This window comes from Vicugna pacos, chromosome 17, assembly GCF_048564905.1.
Source record: "Vicugna pacos chromosome 17, VicPac4, whole genome shotgun sequence".
Lineage (NCBI taxonomy): Eukaryota > Metazoa > Chordata > Mammalia > Artiodactyla > Camelidae > Vicugna > Vicugna pacos.
The window spans coordinates 9,917,242-9,934,752 of record NC_133003.1 but is presented as its reverse complement, the minus strand read 5'-3'; the positions used below and the strand labels follow the sequence as shown (position 1 = coordinate 9,934,752).

Below are 17,511 nucleotides of genomic sequence, written 5' to 3'. Positions count from 1 at the left end.
AAAAAAAAAACAGAAAAATTAGCCCAAGCATGGGATGAGTTTTGTGTCCACATCCAGCAGTCCTTATAAAATTATTGCTTCTCCCTGGCTGGTGGCATCATGATGGTAATTCAAGGATCCTCCAGGGATGACAGTGACAAAGTAGGAGCTGTTGGTTCAATCTAAGGATGACTTTTGTGGGGGAAGCTTAAGAAGCAGTGGCCCAGCATCTGGAGACCAGAAGTTGGTTCCTGCCTCTGGTGCTGACCTGCGATCTGTGACCCTGTGACTCAGGCGGGCTGCTTTAGCTCCTCCGTGCTTCAGCACGACTGTTTATTTGCTAGCCTTACATTGTAGGTGCATCATCTTGTTTTGCGAGATAAGCTGTAAAACAGGAGGGAGATGAACTTTGAAAGATAACCGGGAAAGTCCTTGTCTGGTTCTTGAGTTCTTTCTCCTCGATTTGTCATTCAGAGATACAGCTGGATGACTGCTTGTCTGTAGCTTATGAACTGAAGCTAGCCCCCAGCACAGGGTTATTGGTTTGTCATGGCTGCAGCTGGAGCAGGGCTGGCTCTGGACTTCCAGGATTTTCTCCTCCTCCCGGCGCCGTGCACGATGTTAAGGAAGTCATGTGCTGTTCTAGCATTTTGGGGGTGGAGTCATCTGGCACTGGCTTCATTCTGGTCTCATGCCTCCAAATGCCAGCCCCAGATTTCACCTCTATTTCCTGAACTTCCAGTAGGACTGCCAGGGAGTTGGGGATGGATTGGAGCTGGAAGGAAGGCAAGGGATGAACCTTGCTCTGAGGCCAAGCCACGCTCAGCCACCGTCTCCGATGACCTTCCATACTCCACGGACCTTAAAGATGGTTATAAGACTTCTTCTTTTAGTGTATTTATTTGTTACCTTTGGGAGGTCTGTAGAATGACACACCCAGATGGCCCCAGTGGTCCCTTCCAGCTCCAAAGTTCTAAAATTCTCTTGGGATCAGAGCGGCAGATGTGTGCCTGGGGGTATGTTGACCCAGATGGATTTCACTTGAGTCTGCATCATCAGAGGACGGACGTGCCCCAGATGCCCGCTGAGCCGCCTCCACGTGGCTTGTCATCCAGGTGATGACGGTTCCTCTTACACTCTCCTGTCACTCACATCCACCCGCGTGGTCTCGGTGCTGGCTTCCCACCCGGCGCAGGGAGGACTTCTGACTCTCTCCTCCTCGCTGTCTTCCCATCCATAGATGATGAACCAGGTGGAAGGACAGCAGAAGAACCTTGTGCACGCCATTGAGTCTCTGCCAGGGTCCGGCCCCCTCACTGCCTTGGACCAGGACCTGCTGCTCCTGAAAGCTACCTCTGCTGCTACCCTCAGCTGCCTCGGGGAGTGTCTCAGCCTGCTCCAGCAGAGCATGCACCAGGTGGGCCAGCCCAGCCACCGGCCAGGGCCCTCAGGTAAGGCCTCCCAGGGGGCTTGCCTGGGTCTGCAGATGAGTGCTGGCGGGGCGGGGGTAGGGGTGTGTCTGTCTGTCTGCCAGTCATTGCTTTCCTCCTTTAAATTCACCCATTTGTTCATTATCTATTAGGTCTCCGTTTGTCCAAGTGTTTCTCCATGTATCCCTTCCTCTCTCCCCACATAGCTTGGGACATATTTTTTTTTTTTAAATAAAAAAAATTTTTTTTAAATTGGAGGTACTGGGGGTTGAATCCAGGACCTCATGCGTACTAAGCATGCACTCTACCAGTGAGCTATACCCTCCCCTGCTTTTTGGGGGAACATTTTTATTTCTATTTTACCAATTAGAATAGAACATCCTCTGAACTGGTTAGCCTGTTTATGTGAATACTGTGGAACTCCTTTTAGACTCACTGCATCATTCTGTTCCATTTGTGAATTTTGCACCCAGTGTTGTGTTTTACGGTCCATCGCTGTGCAGCATCTAGTCCACTATTTCTAATCGTGCCTGTGATGTGTGTCCTCCACGTTTTACTGCGTACCCTCTCGTGCTGGACACGCCCGGTGCCTCCTACTCCCGCCTCGCTGCAGTGGGCGTTCTCTTCGCACAGAGCTTCTCTGGAGTGCACAGGAGAAGCATTTCTAGTTCTTTACCAAGAAGCTAGAGATAATAACAAACTCCCTTATGATGCCTGGATCCTTTTGAAGGAGGGTTTAATCGATAAGCAGATACAAAGATATTAGTGAGGATTAAATTAAATGATAAAAGTGAAAAATAGCTTGAGATTGGTCATGTCGTATATAATGATAAAGCATTAGAATTAAGAGCTGAGGAGAAGCCTCATTGAGCTCTGTTGCCCGAGGTTCAGTTAACTAAGGGGAAACGAGGCAGTTTGGGTGATGGAGAGTAAAGCCGGGCTATGAGTGAGAGTCTGTTCCATGCTTTCCCCTTTTCACCAGGGTTAAGAGAGGGATGTTGGTTTCCCAGAGGAGATTGTCCGTGGGTAATTTGGGTTTCCTTCTGTAATTCCCAGCATCATTTACTAAGCTCTGAGGCTATCAGTATTTGGCTTCTGCTACACATTTTCTGAAATCATCACCAAGTAGATATTATGCCCATCATTTGGATGAGATGCTGAGGCTCAGAGCAGTTAAGTGACCTGCCTGAGGCGGCCCAGCTATGGCAAAGTCAAGACCAGAGGTGGGTCTTCCCTCTGTGACTGATGTCTGGGGTTCTTCGTTCAGAACAGACCCCCCGGCAGGTCCTGGGCCCTCCAAACTGGGGTCAGGAACACTGTCCTGCTCACATCATCATTTTCTCAGGCCAAGTTTTATTTTCTTCTTTACTTTTTTGGGGAACAATTTGAGACTTACAGAAAAGTTGCATGAATAGTATGAAAAATTCTCATGTATCTTCCAGTTATCCAAATGTGAACATTTTATGACATTGGCTTTATATCCTCTTTCTAAATATAAGTATAGTATAAAATCTAGCCACTTAAGAGTAAGGTTCAGACTTGATATATCTTTACCTTTTTGTACCTCAGTGTATATTTCATTAAAAAAAGCACACTTTCCTTTGTAATAACAGCACAGTGGTCAAAATCAGTAAATTAACACAAATACAGTCCTATTCCTCATCTGCAGACGTTACTAAATTTTGCCAATTGTTCTATCGATGTTTTTTTATAACAAAATAAAGTTCAGGTGCAGGATGCAGGCTGGAAGAAATGTGTGTGTTCAGGCACAGAGGAAGACACCCAAGCTGGTTTTCCCTTCCCTCTTCCTTCTCCACTTGGAAATGGGACTCTGATTCTGAGCCCCCTGACTTTTCCTGGTCTGGACTGAGCCTCAGTGAGCCTGTTGGAGCTTGGGCACAGATCAGTTAGGCTGGGTGCTTTTCAGGTTTCCTGTGATCCCTCTCACACTGGATCATGCTTCTAGCTTCTGCAACCGAATGGACTCATCCCAAGAACCTTTCACCGGCAGATATAAACTTGAACCATTTTCTTATTCCTGATAGTATTCCCTTATATCTTTTTTCAGAGCTGGTTTCCAGCAAATTTCAAATTTTTTCCCCAAATTTTCATTGTGTCGCTGGTGTTTTCCAGGGTCTGGAGGGACAAAGCTCAGATGGAATTTCAGATGTGGCAGGTTGAAATGGGGACTCTCTGTTGGGAGGGGAGACCGAGCAGTATCTCCGGACATTACAGCACCCACTGAGCAACCTCCTGTGTATCTTCCATGCCTGTCTCCCCACCCCAGCCCCGTTTGTCCATCCTGCCTTCCTTTTGGTCCATTTTACCAAGGAACTTGGCTGAAGATTGGAGAATAGAGAGCCTGAGGCATCACAAGGTTTATTTTGTTTCCTTGTCTTCTTAACCCTTTTAAAAGTTATATTCCATATAACACAGCCCCTTAGGTTTTTTTTTTTTTAAGCCCCTTAGGTTTTAAAGCATTCTGCCTATGTCTTTTAAATCTATGCCACACATTGGGCCAAAAAAAAAAAATAGAATGACTTCCTGCATCCAAAGCATCATAGTTGCCTGCAGTTAAAACAGAATTCCAAAAGCTCAAGCTGGCAGAATCAGAGAAGAGGGTGACCCTGGGGGTGTCACCACAAAATGCATTTGTTTAGAGCCTCAGGGCTCTCCAGATTGACAGTGGCTATAGCAGCCTCACTCCTGCTGATAAAACATAACAGTTCTGTCCAAGGAGTGCCAGGCTGGGTTGACGGAAATCAAAATCTCATCAGTGCAAACCTCTGTCAGGGATTCCCTTAGATATTTAGGGGCAAGGAGGCGCAGACCCCCCAGCACAGCTGATATCCGTGTGCATTGTTCTCGAAGTCTCTTTGCTTTCTGACCCCTGCGCTGACTTTTTTCCTTCTGCCCCTTTTCTGAGTGAAAAATTAATTTGTGGTCTTGCAGCATCTCGTCCTCTGTAGCTTTTTATTGTCTCTTCCGGGGAATGTGTTGGCTTTGGAACCTCTGTCTGCAGGTGTTGCTTCCCGAAGCCACGTTCAAGCAATTGGACGGAGGTCCAGAATCACTTGAGTGTTCCTCTGCTCCCACCTACGCATTTCGGGCTCCTAGACCTGTCTCCGAGGTTATCTCTAAGATGTACTGGGCTGAAATGCTTCAGTTAACTTCTGTGTACAGAGAGGTTTGTAGCTAAAATGAATAAAGTAACTTGGCTTTTTGATCAACTCGTGTTACGCAGTCCTCCTCCATCCTGGTGACTAAATCCGCCCCAACATGTCAATGGAGGCCATGATCGATGGGGCAGGCAGGTGGGCATCTGGTTTCCCAAGTCTGGATGCGCGTCTCAGACTCTACATGAAGAGGCAGGTGGGGCTGCACCAGAGCTGGAGAGGGCTGGGCTGCTTGGGAGTCTGGGCTGGAGGCGGGTTCTGGACCCTCAACATGGTCTTGAGGGGCAGGGTACTGATGTCTCATGTCCTGGGTGGTTCCTCACTTGCAGCCTTGATACAGGGAGCGTGGTTCAGGGTCAGCGCAGACACCTGTGACCAGACCAGCTTGGGCAGAGCTGGGTGCCCACAAATGATGGATGCAGGGCATGTTGGGAAAGAACACTGGGGTCGGAGCTGCCACTCGAGCCTCGGGAAGTTGCAGTGGACAACACCCATGCCCTCGGGCATGAATCAGGGCAGAGAGGGACACACGTGTAATTGAGGAGAGGAGGACTAGAACAGGACTTAATGAGCTTTTCTTCACCTGCCCTTCCAGTAATGTTTTCCTTCTGGATTTGTAGGGGTTGTCAGTTAAGCAGCCAGGTGCGTTGGTTCATCTCGTTTTGGGGTTTGGTCAAATAGGGGCCAGATTATTTTGCAGGGACTTGCCTTGGCTTTTCCTGCCAGTGACCGTTTTTCTTCTGCTGGGCTTCACTTGTTTTCCAGAGACATCTTCAGACTCCCGGCACTCACCTCTTTTCCCCACTCGCTGTCCCTTTGCTTTCCTATCTCTTCTGCCTTCTTTCCTGGCACGTGCTGCTCCCGGTGAAACACATCCCGCGGGTGTCACCTTCCCTGACTTTGTGATTAAAAGCCAAGAGAGGAATGTGAGGATTCCTTCAGTAAAGAGCATTTGGGTAAAGGGAAAAGCTGGCATTGCAGAGTATTTCATGTGGGTGGATTTTTTTTTTTAAACAACTGTCTAAACAGATTGTTTGGCCACTTCTCCCTCAAGAAAGCAGTTAGATACTAACATCCCAGCTTTGCATTGTAAACATGCTTCATATTTTCCCCAGGTTTGTGAATGTCAGTCCCTTTGGGGAGAACTTCGGGTTTACTGAGCCTGGGAGGCCCGGGCACGGTGGCTCTCGGCACTCAAGGAAGGGGTAAACGGGGAGGCCAAAGACAGAGTAAGACAATTTCATAGTCAAATCTTTACGCCCACGGTTAAATCTTCGGTAGCTTTCCTTCTTCTGGTTTGTTCATAGTTTCTTTCCCTTCTTCTCTGGGCTCTTATATCTACCAGGGCGTGTCGTGTGAGGAGACGTAGATGTGTGTCAAAGCCTGATTTCAGGACTGGGTTTGCCATCTGGTGGATACCCCCATTCTTTGCCCGCTTCTGCTCTCTGCTGGACCACCTCTGGTGGTCTCCCTGCTCACGCGCGTTACGTGGACTAGGGAGTGAAAGGTGATTGACGTCCCGCTCCTCAGTTCACCGCAGGCAGCAGCCACGCGGTAATATTTGATCCCCTTCTTTTCATTTGTATTTCCTGGATGTTTGGGATCATCTTTTTCCTTTAGACCTTCTGAGTCACTCTAGAGGTGCGGCACATTTTCTCAGCCATCAAACACATCAGTAGGGAAACACACCACTATGCTTTGTGCCATGAAGGAAAAGCTGCCAATTAAACCCTCACATGCCGTTGACAGTGAGATGAACTCCAATTTCAGAGATGCTAAACAGGTGAAAGTTGGTGTGTCTTCGGATTGATGAAATAGGCTTAGCTTTGCTTTTTGTTTTATGACAGTCTTGAGAATCTGTCTTTCAAATGAGGACTGCAGTCCAGTTATTTTCTTGCTTTACTCTGGTGTTTTCCTGTTAGTTTCCATTATGTGTTTTGTTTTCATGCCTCTATGCTGCTTTTCTTATTTCTCTTATTTTGCTACACAGGTTGTATTTCCTTTATGTTTCTTCAGTGTTTTGGGGGAAAATGTATAAATTCTAGTAGTGGTTACATTATATTCTTCATCCGCATTTTTAACTTGTATTTTTCTAATCATCAGAGTCAAGAATGACATACTACCTTTTTTTTTTGGAGGAGGGTAGGTAATCAGGTTTATTTATTTCTCTTAATTCTTTTTAATGGAGGCACTGGGAATTAAACCCAGGACCCTGTGCATGCTAGGCACACACTCTACCACTGAGCTATACCCTCCCCTAGAATGACACACTACTTTTTGACTCCTTTAGTGATGAAGAATACTCCATTTTCCTTTGTTTCTCTGATATACTTCCCGACTTTTGGTAATGTCATAGTGGGGGCCATTGTTATTTGTATTTTAATATTAAGTTAATACTTAATGTGTGATAATGATTAAATATCTCCAAAATAATTTTGACTTAATACTCAGTTGTATAATCATGTTTATAAAAAGTATTTAAATTCAGTTCCCGGGCTGGGACAGGGTGAGGTGAATGAGGCATTTACCATGAACACACTTTTAAGGGTGCCAAAGTAATTAAGATGAACGATGTGGGTGTTTTTGTTGTTGTTTGGTGTTTTTAAAAAAGTATTTCTTCCTTTAAAAAATCAAAAAAAAATTGGGGGGAAGGGGAGGTAATTAGGTGTTTGTTTATTTATTTATTCATTTATTTATTCTAATGGAGATACTGGGGATTAACTCAGGACCCCATGCATGCTAAGCATGTGCTCTGCCACTGAGCTGTACCCTCCCCTGCTAAGATAAATGATATTTTAATGCAATATTTTTAAACCAAAATTAATGCCAAAAAATCCAGGATGAACAAAACATTAAAGTCTTAAAGAAAGACAGGATTTGACAACTTGAAGATCAAGTGAGGCTGAGGCCCTTAAGACGTGTTTTGGGGGCATTAATTTTAATGTAAAAATATTATGTGAACGTATCATTGATCTTGATTACTGAGTGTCTCAGTGCCTCTTTAAATTTTCCCCTGAGACAGGTGTCTTTTTACCTCCCTTTTATAGGTCTTCACCAGTCTTGAGTTCCTCATTCTGCCTCTTGCCTCTTTCCTTCATATATCGGAGTATGTCCTCAAGTCGTTCTTTTCCCCCAGAAGGTAGACTATTTTCTGAGTCTCTGCAGTGCGGCTGAGAAGGTGTACAGAGTAGAGTTTAAGGATCTGGGCTCTGGAGCCAGGTGGCCTGGGTTTTCTTTTCTTTTCTTTTTTTTTTAATTTTTTTTTAATATTTATTTCTTTTTAAATTTAAAACCAATTTTTAATAGTGGTATTGAGATGGGACCCAGGAGGACCCCGTACATGCTAAGCATGCGCTCTCCCACTGAGCTATTACTGCCCCCACCTCCCCAGGTTTTAATCTTTACCACTTAAACTTGCTGGCTGTTTGTGCCTCCCTTTCTTTATCTGTCAAGTGGACATACAATAGTAGGACCTACCTCACGGGTTGTCATTAGGATTAGATGAGTTAACACACGTCAACTGCATCTGGTAGTCCCTGACACCCAGCAGGAGCTTAGTACAGGCTGATTCTTTTTCAGAGGAAAGATAATTTGCCTGAAGACAAGCGTAGCCCACCAGCCCCGCGCCCACCCCCAAATCTGTAGACTTTCTTGTGCATTCTTCTCTTCATCTCTTCACCTTCTTCTGACATTTAGTGTGGTAGCAAAATCCAAGACTAGCTTGATTTTCTTTTTTTCTCCCTTTAAGTCAAGTCTAACTTTTCTGCCTAAATGATTGGAAAATTTTTCTCCCAGTTTTTCTTACTCGAAAATGTTGCCAAGCTTCATGAGTGAGGCATTCATTATACTACTCAATTTTTTTTTTTTAAGTGGAGGTCCTGGAGATTGAACTCAGGACCTTGTGCTTGCTAACCATGTGCTCTACCACTGAGCTATACTCCTCCTGCTATAATATTCTATTTTTGCGTGTGTTTGAGATTTCAGTAATGAAAAGCCTAAGAAAGGATGGCCAAGCTGTGTCTAGATGTGAGTCGTTTCCCACTGATGTTGCTAGAATGTGCTGTTTCAGCAGGATCCCCACTCTCTCCATCTTAGGTGGTGTTTACTTCTGTCATTGCTTACTGTTCCTGTTCCGTTGATCTGATCAGTATCCTTTAGGGTCTCTGTCATGTATCTCCTCTGTTGTCTTCCATCTCCTTCTACACCTCTGCCTGTTTTCTTCTGCTCTCTGTTCTGCTTTCATAGAGGCTACTTTATTTTGTACTGTTGTGAGGGTGCAGCTTGCCTGCTCTTTTCTCTGACACCTTATGTTAGATTATGTTACATTAAATTTCAGGGATTATTGTTCCTCTCAGCCTTCGGAGTATCTTTCTGAGGATACTGTTTCTTTTCCCAAGCGCTATACAATCCTTTTCATTCAGTCTACGTTAGAATTTTCCTCCTTCATCCTTACCCGAGACAGGTCTCTGCAGGTTCCCAAACTGGTGGTCGGTGATTAGAGGAGCTGGACTGGTCTGAGATGGGGTTCTACCCTGTCCTCACTCACAGATTCTTTGCATCCATAGAGTCTATGGAAAACTACATTTCCCAGCATGCACTGCCACTTTCACTCTTCCCCACCTGGACCTGGTCTTTGTCTATCTGAGGATGCTGTGTATCCCAGCCAGGCCAGACTCTGCTTCCTGCCCCATTGTCTCCTGGTTATTATCTCTGAATGACGGTATATGCAGGGGAGGGAGGGACAGAGTTGATGTGGGAGTGATGGAGGGAACTCTGTCCTGATTGCCTGGGAGAGCAGATTTCATTTTCCCCCTAGTGCTTTTTAAGGCTTCCTAATTACTCTAGAGAACATTTACTACTTGAGTAATACAATAAAAAATTTTAAAAAGTACCACTCCTTCATTTATGAGACAGCTGCCCGGTATTTAAGATCGGAATCCAACTTTAAGTCTCTGAGCAGGATTTGGTCAGCAGGACAGGTAAGAAGTATCCTTCCACCTTTCTTGCAGCAGATTCTAGGGTCCTGAGCCCTGGGTTGGTTTTCTCAGTCCCACTCCATCTGCCTTATTATTTATGGGGTGTCTTCCCAAGTCTGTCCTCAGCTCATCCCTCAGCCTCTGACTAGTGTTGTGAGTTTTTACCGTTTTAAAAATGACATCAAAGAGTGGTATTTGAATGCCTGTTTTTGCCATTGAAAAAAAAAGTGTGGTAAAATACAGAAAGTTTGCCATCCCAACCACGTTTAAGTATACAACTTGGTAGTGTTGAATACATTCGTATTATTGTGCGATCAGTCACTAGAACTCTTTTCATCTTGCAGAACTGAATTCATTAAACAATCACTCCCCACACCTGATCCCCCTGCGCCTCGCAACCACTGTTCTACGTACACTTTTCTTGAAATTCACCATCTCTGAGAGTCCCCATGGTCCTTCATTCGTTCGGCACAGGTTTAATGAGCACACCCTCCTAGACTGTGTTCTAGTTTTAGGGACGGAACGCTGAACAAAGGCAGTATTATCCCTGTTTTCAAGGAGCTGACTTTCTAGAGGGAAGAGTAGGGCAGACAGTGAACAGATAAACACAGTGAGTTCAGATGGTGTAAGAGCTGTAGGAATAAACCGGTGTGACGAGTGCCTTGGCAGTGCTGCTTTGGCCAGCCAGGTCCCCAGGGGCCTCTCTGAGCACGTGATGTTTGAACTGACCCCTGGATTTTCAGGGGAAACCCCCTCCCCTGTGTAGAGGAACCGAAGGATGGTGGTCTGAGCAGGGAAACAGCCCTCACAAAGGCTCTCGTGTGTTTGAGGAATGGAAAACACACAGCCTAGCTGGAACCTCGTCAGTCCCAGGGAGAGAACTGGGCAGCTAAAATCCAGGCCTTCAGACTGTGTTCCAGTTGCAAGGAGGAGCCACTTGAGGCTTCTAAGCAGCAGATTTCTGTGCTCTAACACTTGGCATTAAAAAAAAAAGTTTTGCATAGAGTATGCTTGGGTTGGTTAAGAATGCAGAGGCTACCCAACACGCACAGGCACGTCCACAGCCCTCTCACCGGCCTCTGTTATTTCATTTCCATCAACGAAATAGTCCTCCAGGTGTTAAAAGTTAGGGATACCTGTAGCTCTTCCTTGGAGTAAATCCAGTGAAAAGGCTGAGGGCTGTGATTACTTATGGATGGACTATCTGAGATGCAGAAGGGGAGCTGAGTTCTAGTTCATGCGAGGTGGTCTGCCCTGGAGCCGACCTGTTCTTCATCACTCACTCCTACTCTTAGGTTGAGAACAGACTCTCCAGACTCAGCTGAGTTTGAGACCAGTTCTGACTCCGGTGGCAGCATTGCCATCTACCTCCGATGACTCCTGCCTCACTTAGTAAGCATCTGTCATAATCCATGATTCTTAAAAAATCAACAGGAGAGTTAGCAAGTCTTTTTTTTTCTCCCTAAGCATTGAAAGAAGATCAGAAAGATGCTTTATGAACACTAATCTGGTGACCCCAAAGTGTTTTTGCTAGAATGGCATGACCACATCCATCCTTAGTGGTGGGACTTCCTGACGCTGGCCACCTCTAATGATGGGGCGGTGTCATGTGGTCACACTACAGGTGTCTTTTCTCCACTGTGGTCATTGTGTCAGCTGACATTCAGACTGTATTTTGAGCAGCCTGTAGCTGAGAAAGTTCAACCTTTGTTTTTTATTGTAAATATTTAAAAGTATTCTTCAAAAGTTCAAAAGTAAAAACCCATTTCAGAAAATAGGGCCTTGGGAAAAAGTGAATTCTGTCTGTCCAAGGGCAGGGAGAGACAGCCTTTGGTGGTTTGGATATGGCTGTGATGCAGAGATTAGTTTATAAGTAGGTGATCTGGTTTTGCGCATGTCAGTATTGTAGCCAGTGAGGTTTATCTGAGGTGCAATTATTGTTATTTGAAAACTTTTCCCAATGTCCTGCCACGATGACTTGAAATATAGTCAGCATTGGCAGCTTGTGACAGTCTCTACAGAGAGAAAAATAAACAGATAATCCAAATCTACACTTTGTACGCCCTACAGATCAAGTTCCACTTAAATCCAGCACGGTCTCCTGAAAAATTGGGTCCCCTTCAGGTCAGGCTCCTTCCACAGCGAGATACGGAGATTTCTTGAGCTCTAAATGTGTAATTTGGAAAATACTTGGCATCATTCTAGGTCTTTATTTCAGAAAGCATCCTGGGATGGCACGGGCCCAAGTCACATTCCACAGAGCAGCTGAAAAACGGGACACTTGGCTCTTTGCCATCCGCCAGTTCCAACATAACCTGGGCCATTTTACCAAACTCCTCTGAGGACGAACAGACCTTCCCGCCGGAGCCGGAGGTAAGCTCGCCGTCCTCTCCTCGCACTGCCGCGGCTTGTGTTGGCGCTTGTTTGGAAATAGAGGAATTATATTTGTAACTTGCTCCTCTCTTGGTTTTAAGAGGAGACTCACACTGTGAAGCGGAAGCATTGCCCGGAGAGACAAAATCAGCTCTGCGCTCGCCGGGCACTTCTGGTCCTGTGCCTGGCAGCTGCCGTGGGCAGACTGTGATCCTCCCCACGGGGCGTCTCCTCTTTCCCTGAAATGGGAGTCACTGTAACGTCAAGAGGGAGAAATTGGAACACAGCCGTTACCGTGATGCCCGTTGAGGCGATGGGAGCAGTTACAATATATCCCCTGGATGATGGCTTCTCCATGTGGTTGTGCTCACCTCAGCTCCTGCCTCACACGCTCGATTCCTGCATGCTGCAGAGCCGGGCGAGGCCCAGGGGCAGTGGCTGGGACTCTACCCCTAGGCGGTGCCCTGCAGCCCAGGTCCAGGCTGCGGGTACCAGGGAGGAGCGGCCCTGCAGACCTTAGTGGCCAGCCAGGCCCCCGCCGGCTCCGTGGAGCCCGTCATCTGCCCGCACGATGCTCCTTGACTAGCCGTGCCTCCGAGTGGCAGCTGGAGGGAAGCAGGTGCTGCCTGCCTCTTGTCAGTGTCCCCTTGTGTCACGCGCAGATGTTTGTGTTGTCTCTTTTGATGCACGTGTCCTGGTGACATGATCTCGTGAACCGGGCTGGGACCTCCTTTCGCCATAGGTTGTTCTTGAATTTCCATTGAAATCGCTTTAGCTTGGAAACTGTAGAACACCCCCAGATCTATTTTGTAAGGTTGAAAACCCAAGGCAGCTTCTTCCATCAAATGGTCTTGATGATCCATTGAAATTGTCCCCCAAGCTTTACGGGATTATAGGCTCTGATGGTGCCTTGGTGGTTTGGGTCTTACAGAGGCAGGATCAGCCCCCTGCAGGTATTCCGTTAGCATCTCTAAGGTGCCTTTGCAGGGTACGAAACCACAGGGGAGGTGAGATTTTGAAGTGCATTTGCCTCGCCTGTACACGGAGTTTCAGGTGGAAAACACTTGGAGCTGATGTGTAGGTACATTGGGAGGTAATTTGGTGACTGGGAGAGAAGTCGGAGCCTTGTTGTCACCTAGCTCTTTGGAAAGACTGGGGGGGTGACATTTGAGGATGGGTGCTTCCCTGCTAAGGGGTTAACAATACAGTCCCTACCATCCCCTTGGAAGGGGACCTATGGGAGTTCACGCCATAATATACATGCTTATGTATATTAATATATATATTAAGATATATTAATATATCTTGCTCTGGAGAGAAATTAAAGAAGAAGTTATTAGATCTTTAGAAATAATTGTTTAGCTCCTCCTTCCTCCCAGTACAGTAACGGGCAAAACCTAACAGGAGCTGTAACCTAATCAGCTTATCGTTTGGACTGGCGAGTGTCCCCATTCTGAGTCCTTTGTAGTGTTTCTTTCACTTTTCACTCACGTGCTTCCTTTAACCCTAAAGTTTCAGAGCCCAGATCTGTTCTTTTTATAGAAAATTGTTGCCCACTTTGCTTTGCTGATTAGTAGCATTGGCGGAAGATAGTATATAATTGTCCATGAGAAATAACTAGCTCCCAAGTTCAACTTCTTAAAAAATACCTTGAAGGAGGAGAACTAGGGAGAGCTTTTTTTCCCCCTCTTAAGTTAGGAACAGTCATTAATTTCTGGTTGTCATTTTGGCTCTTACTCCTTTTGTCAGAGAATTAGAAGATATTGTCTGGGAGGAAGGTATAGTTCGGTGGTAGAGCACATGCTTAGCATGCACGAGGTCCTGAGTTCAATACCCAGCACCTCCATTAAAAATACATATATATAAATAAATAAACCTAATTACCCACCTCCCCCCCATAAAAAGAGAATTGAAAAAAGGAAACTTAAAAAAAAAAAGATAAAAGAAGATACTGTCTGGAAATCCCTTAGAGCAGTGGCAGTGAGAGACTTCCAGGGTGTGAGGGTGCGTGATGGTTTTCTGAGAAGGAAGGATTGGAGTCCTTTTGCGAAAAATTCCCTCATTTTTTCCAGTGACAACTCTGGTAGATGATTCTCCCAGCCCAATAGCTAGTGTTGGTTGGAATCTCTTTATTTTAGGCCATTGTGCTTTGTCACATTTTTTCCCTTTGTCATAGGATTTGAAGAAACTAGCAGTAGCCACACAGTAGTTTTCCTTTCAGAAAAAGAAAAATGTTTCCTTTCCTCCTTTTTACAATTTGGAGACATAACCCAAGAAGGAGTGAAGTGAAATTCCAAAAGGCTAAAAATTCCTCAAGAGAAGTTTCCCTGTCCCTTTTGATGTAGAGAATACAGTTACTCTGTGAGTGATCATTGGGAGACTAAGGATTGTGGTACTTTAGCTGAATAAACTGTTTTCTTCGGGTTTATTGTTTTGATTATGTTAGGTCTTTAGGAGCATAATACCTCAGTCTGGTGTGTGTATTTTTTTTTAAATATCATCAAGCAATCAATCCGTTTCTCATTGGACACAGCCTGGGTGTCCTACAATTTAACTCAATTCTGATACTGTGTACCTGGAGATGTCATCAGATCCCACAGGTTCAGGACTGCCCCGCCAAGCCCCTGCCAACTTCAGGTACCAACCACGAATCCAGGTTGTCACCCATGCTTCCGAGTCATCCAGCTGTGGACTAGGGGTTTCCCATGACCTCCTCTTCAGGTTTGGTGAATTTGCTAGAGTGGCTCATAGAACCTAGAGCAAAATGTACCAGTTTATTACAAAAAGACGTAATTCGAGAGCAGATGGAATTGATGCCCAGGGCAGGGTCTGTGGGAGGGGGCGGGAGCTTCCATGACCTCTCTGAACTCATCACTCTCCCCCCACTTCCACCTATTCACCACCCAAAAGTTCTCTAAACCCGGTGCCTCTGGGTTTTATGGAGGCTTCCTTACAGAGGCATGATTGACTACATTCTTGGCCACTGGTGATTTAACCTCCAGCCCCTCTCCCCTCCCCAGAGGTCAGGGACTGGGACTGAAAGCTCCAACCCTCTAATCACAGGGTTGGCTCCACTGTCTCCCATCCTTAGGTGACCAAGGGGCTTTCCTAAAGCCACTCATTAACAAGACAAAATACACGTTTATCTCTCTCAACTCTTCGGAAATTCCAGAATTTCCAGAGGAAATTCTGACCTCTGTGCCAGAAATGGGGACAAAAAGCAAATATACATTTCTTGTCATAAATCACAGCATCACACTCCCCTCCCCTGGTCCTTGCTTACCATGAAATAACACACAGGTGTCTGGAAAATGAATGCATTTTCAAGCTTAATCTGTTTAATTCCCCAAAGAGTAGAACTCAAAGACCAGCAAGTTTTTAACACATAAGCTAGAAGAAATTGTGGTTGGCTCTGTTATCAAAAGCAGTGATCTCAGAATTATATTCTGTTGGGGCTGGAACTAACTAAATGTGAAAATGAGATATTCTCCCATAATGAAATGAGTTAGGCTCTTGGTTTTCCCTGTTGGTAGACCAATATTTCAACTCTTACCACTGTCTGAAATGCAAATTTAGACTGGAAAAGGTTTTTTTTGTGCTTTCGTTGTTGAAGAAGGCCTTGTTTCAGGACAGAGGGACAGTGGGCCGGCTCTCTGGACCTCCGCCAACTGTCTGGATTGGAAACCTGACAGCTCAATTGGACATCCCAGGCTTTCCCAAGGCGACGTCCCTAAATGCATGACAGTTTTATCAGTGCGCTTGTGTGAGGTTTGGAAGCTGGAGACCAGATTCCTTCTGCTGGTGCTGCTGGCAGATGTGAATGTTGGAGGCATTTGTTGTGACCAGAGTCACTGTCCTAGGGTCTCGGTCCTCACTGGGTTGGCGTGAGAGAGACTGTGGTGGCAGGAGCCGTGGCATCTTCTAGACACTTGGATCAAGGCTGCCTGCAATGATGTGCTCCTGTGTTAAATCTGAGGGTGGGGCAGTATAGCTCAGGGGTAGAGTGTGTGCTTAGCATGCATGAGGTCCTGGGTTCAATCCCCAGTACCTCCATTAAATAAATAAGTAAGGAAATAAATAAACCTAATCCCCCCCACCAAAAAAATTATTTAAAAAACCAAGAAATTTAAAACTAAAATCTAAGGGAGAGTTTTCTTCCTCCAGACCAGTGATTCTGTGAGCACCTAATTCCCTTTCTGATTGAAATACCTGGAGTGGCTTCTGTTTCCAGCACCAGGTCCAGACTGGTGGGGCTGTGGGAATGAGAGAGCTGAGGGTGACGTGGGGACCGTCCTGTGTGACCTCCCATGGGTCACCATGTATACCTACCTTTCTGGAGGATGTATCTGAGGGACAGAAACCTTAATTTGTCTTCAAAGTCAGGTTTACTGAGGTATAATTCAGAAATAATACATTCTGCCCCCTTTAAAATGTAATTTTATCACTTCTGTACTTTGTTGAATGAGTTCCATCACTTTCCATGATTCCCTTCTGTTTAACAACCCCCCCCAGCCCTTGGCAATCGCTGATCTGTTTTCTGTCCATGTAGTTTTATCTTTCCCAGAATCCCTTTACGTGGAATTATGCCATTGTAGGCAGAGTCTGACTCTGTGCAGCAGCCTTGGAGATTCACCTGTGTCGTTAGGTTGACTGGTGATTGGTGTCCTTTGGAGTCAGACTTTGTTTATCCACTCACCTAGTGAGGATCATTTGTAAGCTTTAAAAACTTCCTCAAATCTCCCACAGGTAAAACAGAAAAGAGGGGGCATTTAAAAATAATATTGCGTGAATCACTGGGGGCAAATATTGGGTGCCCAGAGGGAGGAGATGGAAAGTGAGTCGTGTGAACCCCTCCACTAGCACCCTCAGCAGGGGTTCATGGAGCTGGGTCTCAGGAGCACACTCAGCTCCGATCAACCCTGGGTTGACTGTTTCAGTAGAAGACTTTGCCTGGTTAATTGTCGGAATTGCAGTGGCAACAATACCATCAGGAGATCACATGCCCTACACCCCCCCCCTCCCCGAAATCTAGCAGATTCAGAAAGACTCCGCATAACGTCCTTGAGTACTGAGTACTGAGGCCTAGATCAGCATGTAAAAGGGACTTTGGTTAGCCAGTTGCAGAATTTAATTTTCAAGTAATCATGTCCTAATCCCCCTTCCCCAAGGGAGGAAACTGTTTTACGAGTAAAGGAAAGATAGATGCATAAAACATTTAGCTGAATTTTGCCTCGAGAAGGATTTCCTCGCTCTTGAATGAATTGCCGTTTTAGCGCTGAACTTTTGAACCATTTAACAACATACAAAGCTGTCAGTTTTGAAATCCTCTGGCCTTCATCTTAAAGCCTGGGCAGTCTGTCTAATCTCCTCACCCCATTTTTATCATCTTTATTCTTCGTCAGCACAGTACTGCAGCATATACGTAGATGTTGATTGAGTCTAAGTCAGGCATGGAATGCTGATAGATTTTTGGAGATAAGGTAACATGCAGATTTAGTCCTTTGGATAATTCTTTTGACACAAATTTTCAATCTTATGGATTCGTTCGAAATATTTGATACTTATTTGTTGGTTGTC

The 17,511-nt window shown here is 45.5% G+C and overlaps 1 protein-coding gene and 1 non-coding gene across 10 annotated transcripts in view; both read left to right on the top strand.

Moving 5' to 3' along the window:
* Nucleotides 1-17,511, top strand: part of OSBPL10 (oxysterol binding protein like 10) — a 268,111-nt gene that overhangs the window by 198,690 nt on the left and 51,910 nt on the right. For 8 of the 9 annotated variants that reach the window (XR_012060505.1, XM_072940918.1, XM_072940925.1 and 5 more), the window contains 2 exons: nucleotides 1,220-1,430; nucleotides 11,780-11,934. Coding sequence is in view for 8 of the 9 variants with exons in the window: in XM_072940918.1 (XP_072797019.1) it covers nucleotides 1,220-1,430; nucleotides 11,780-11,934 (366 nt within the window). In the remaining variant the exon portion in view is untranslated. The remainder of the gene's footprint in view (nucleotides 1-1,219; nucleotides 1,431-11,779; nucleotides 11,935-17,511) is intronic. The other variant, XM_072940921.1, reaches the window with a different exon arrangement.
* LOC116284043 (U4 spliceosomal RNA) lies at nucleotides 11,446-11,585 on the top strand. Its single transcript, XR_004193830.1, has one exon. It is a non-coding gene; the product is annotated as a U4 spliceosomal RNA (small nuclear RNA).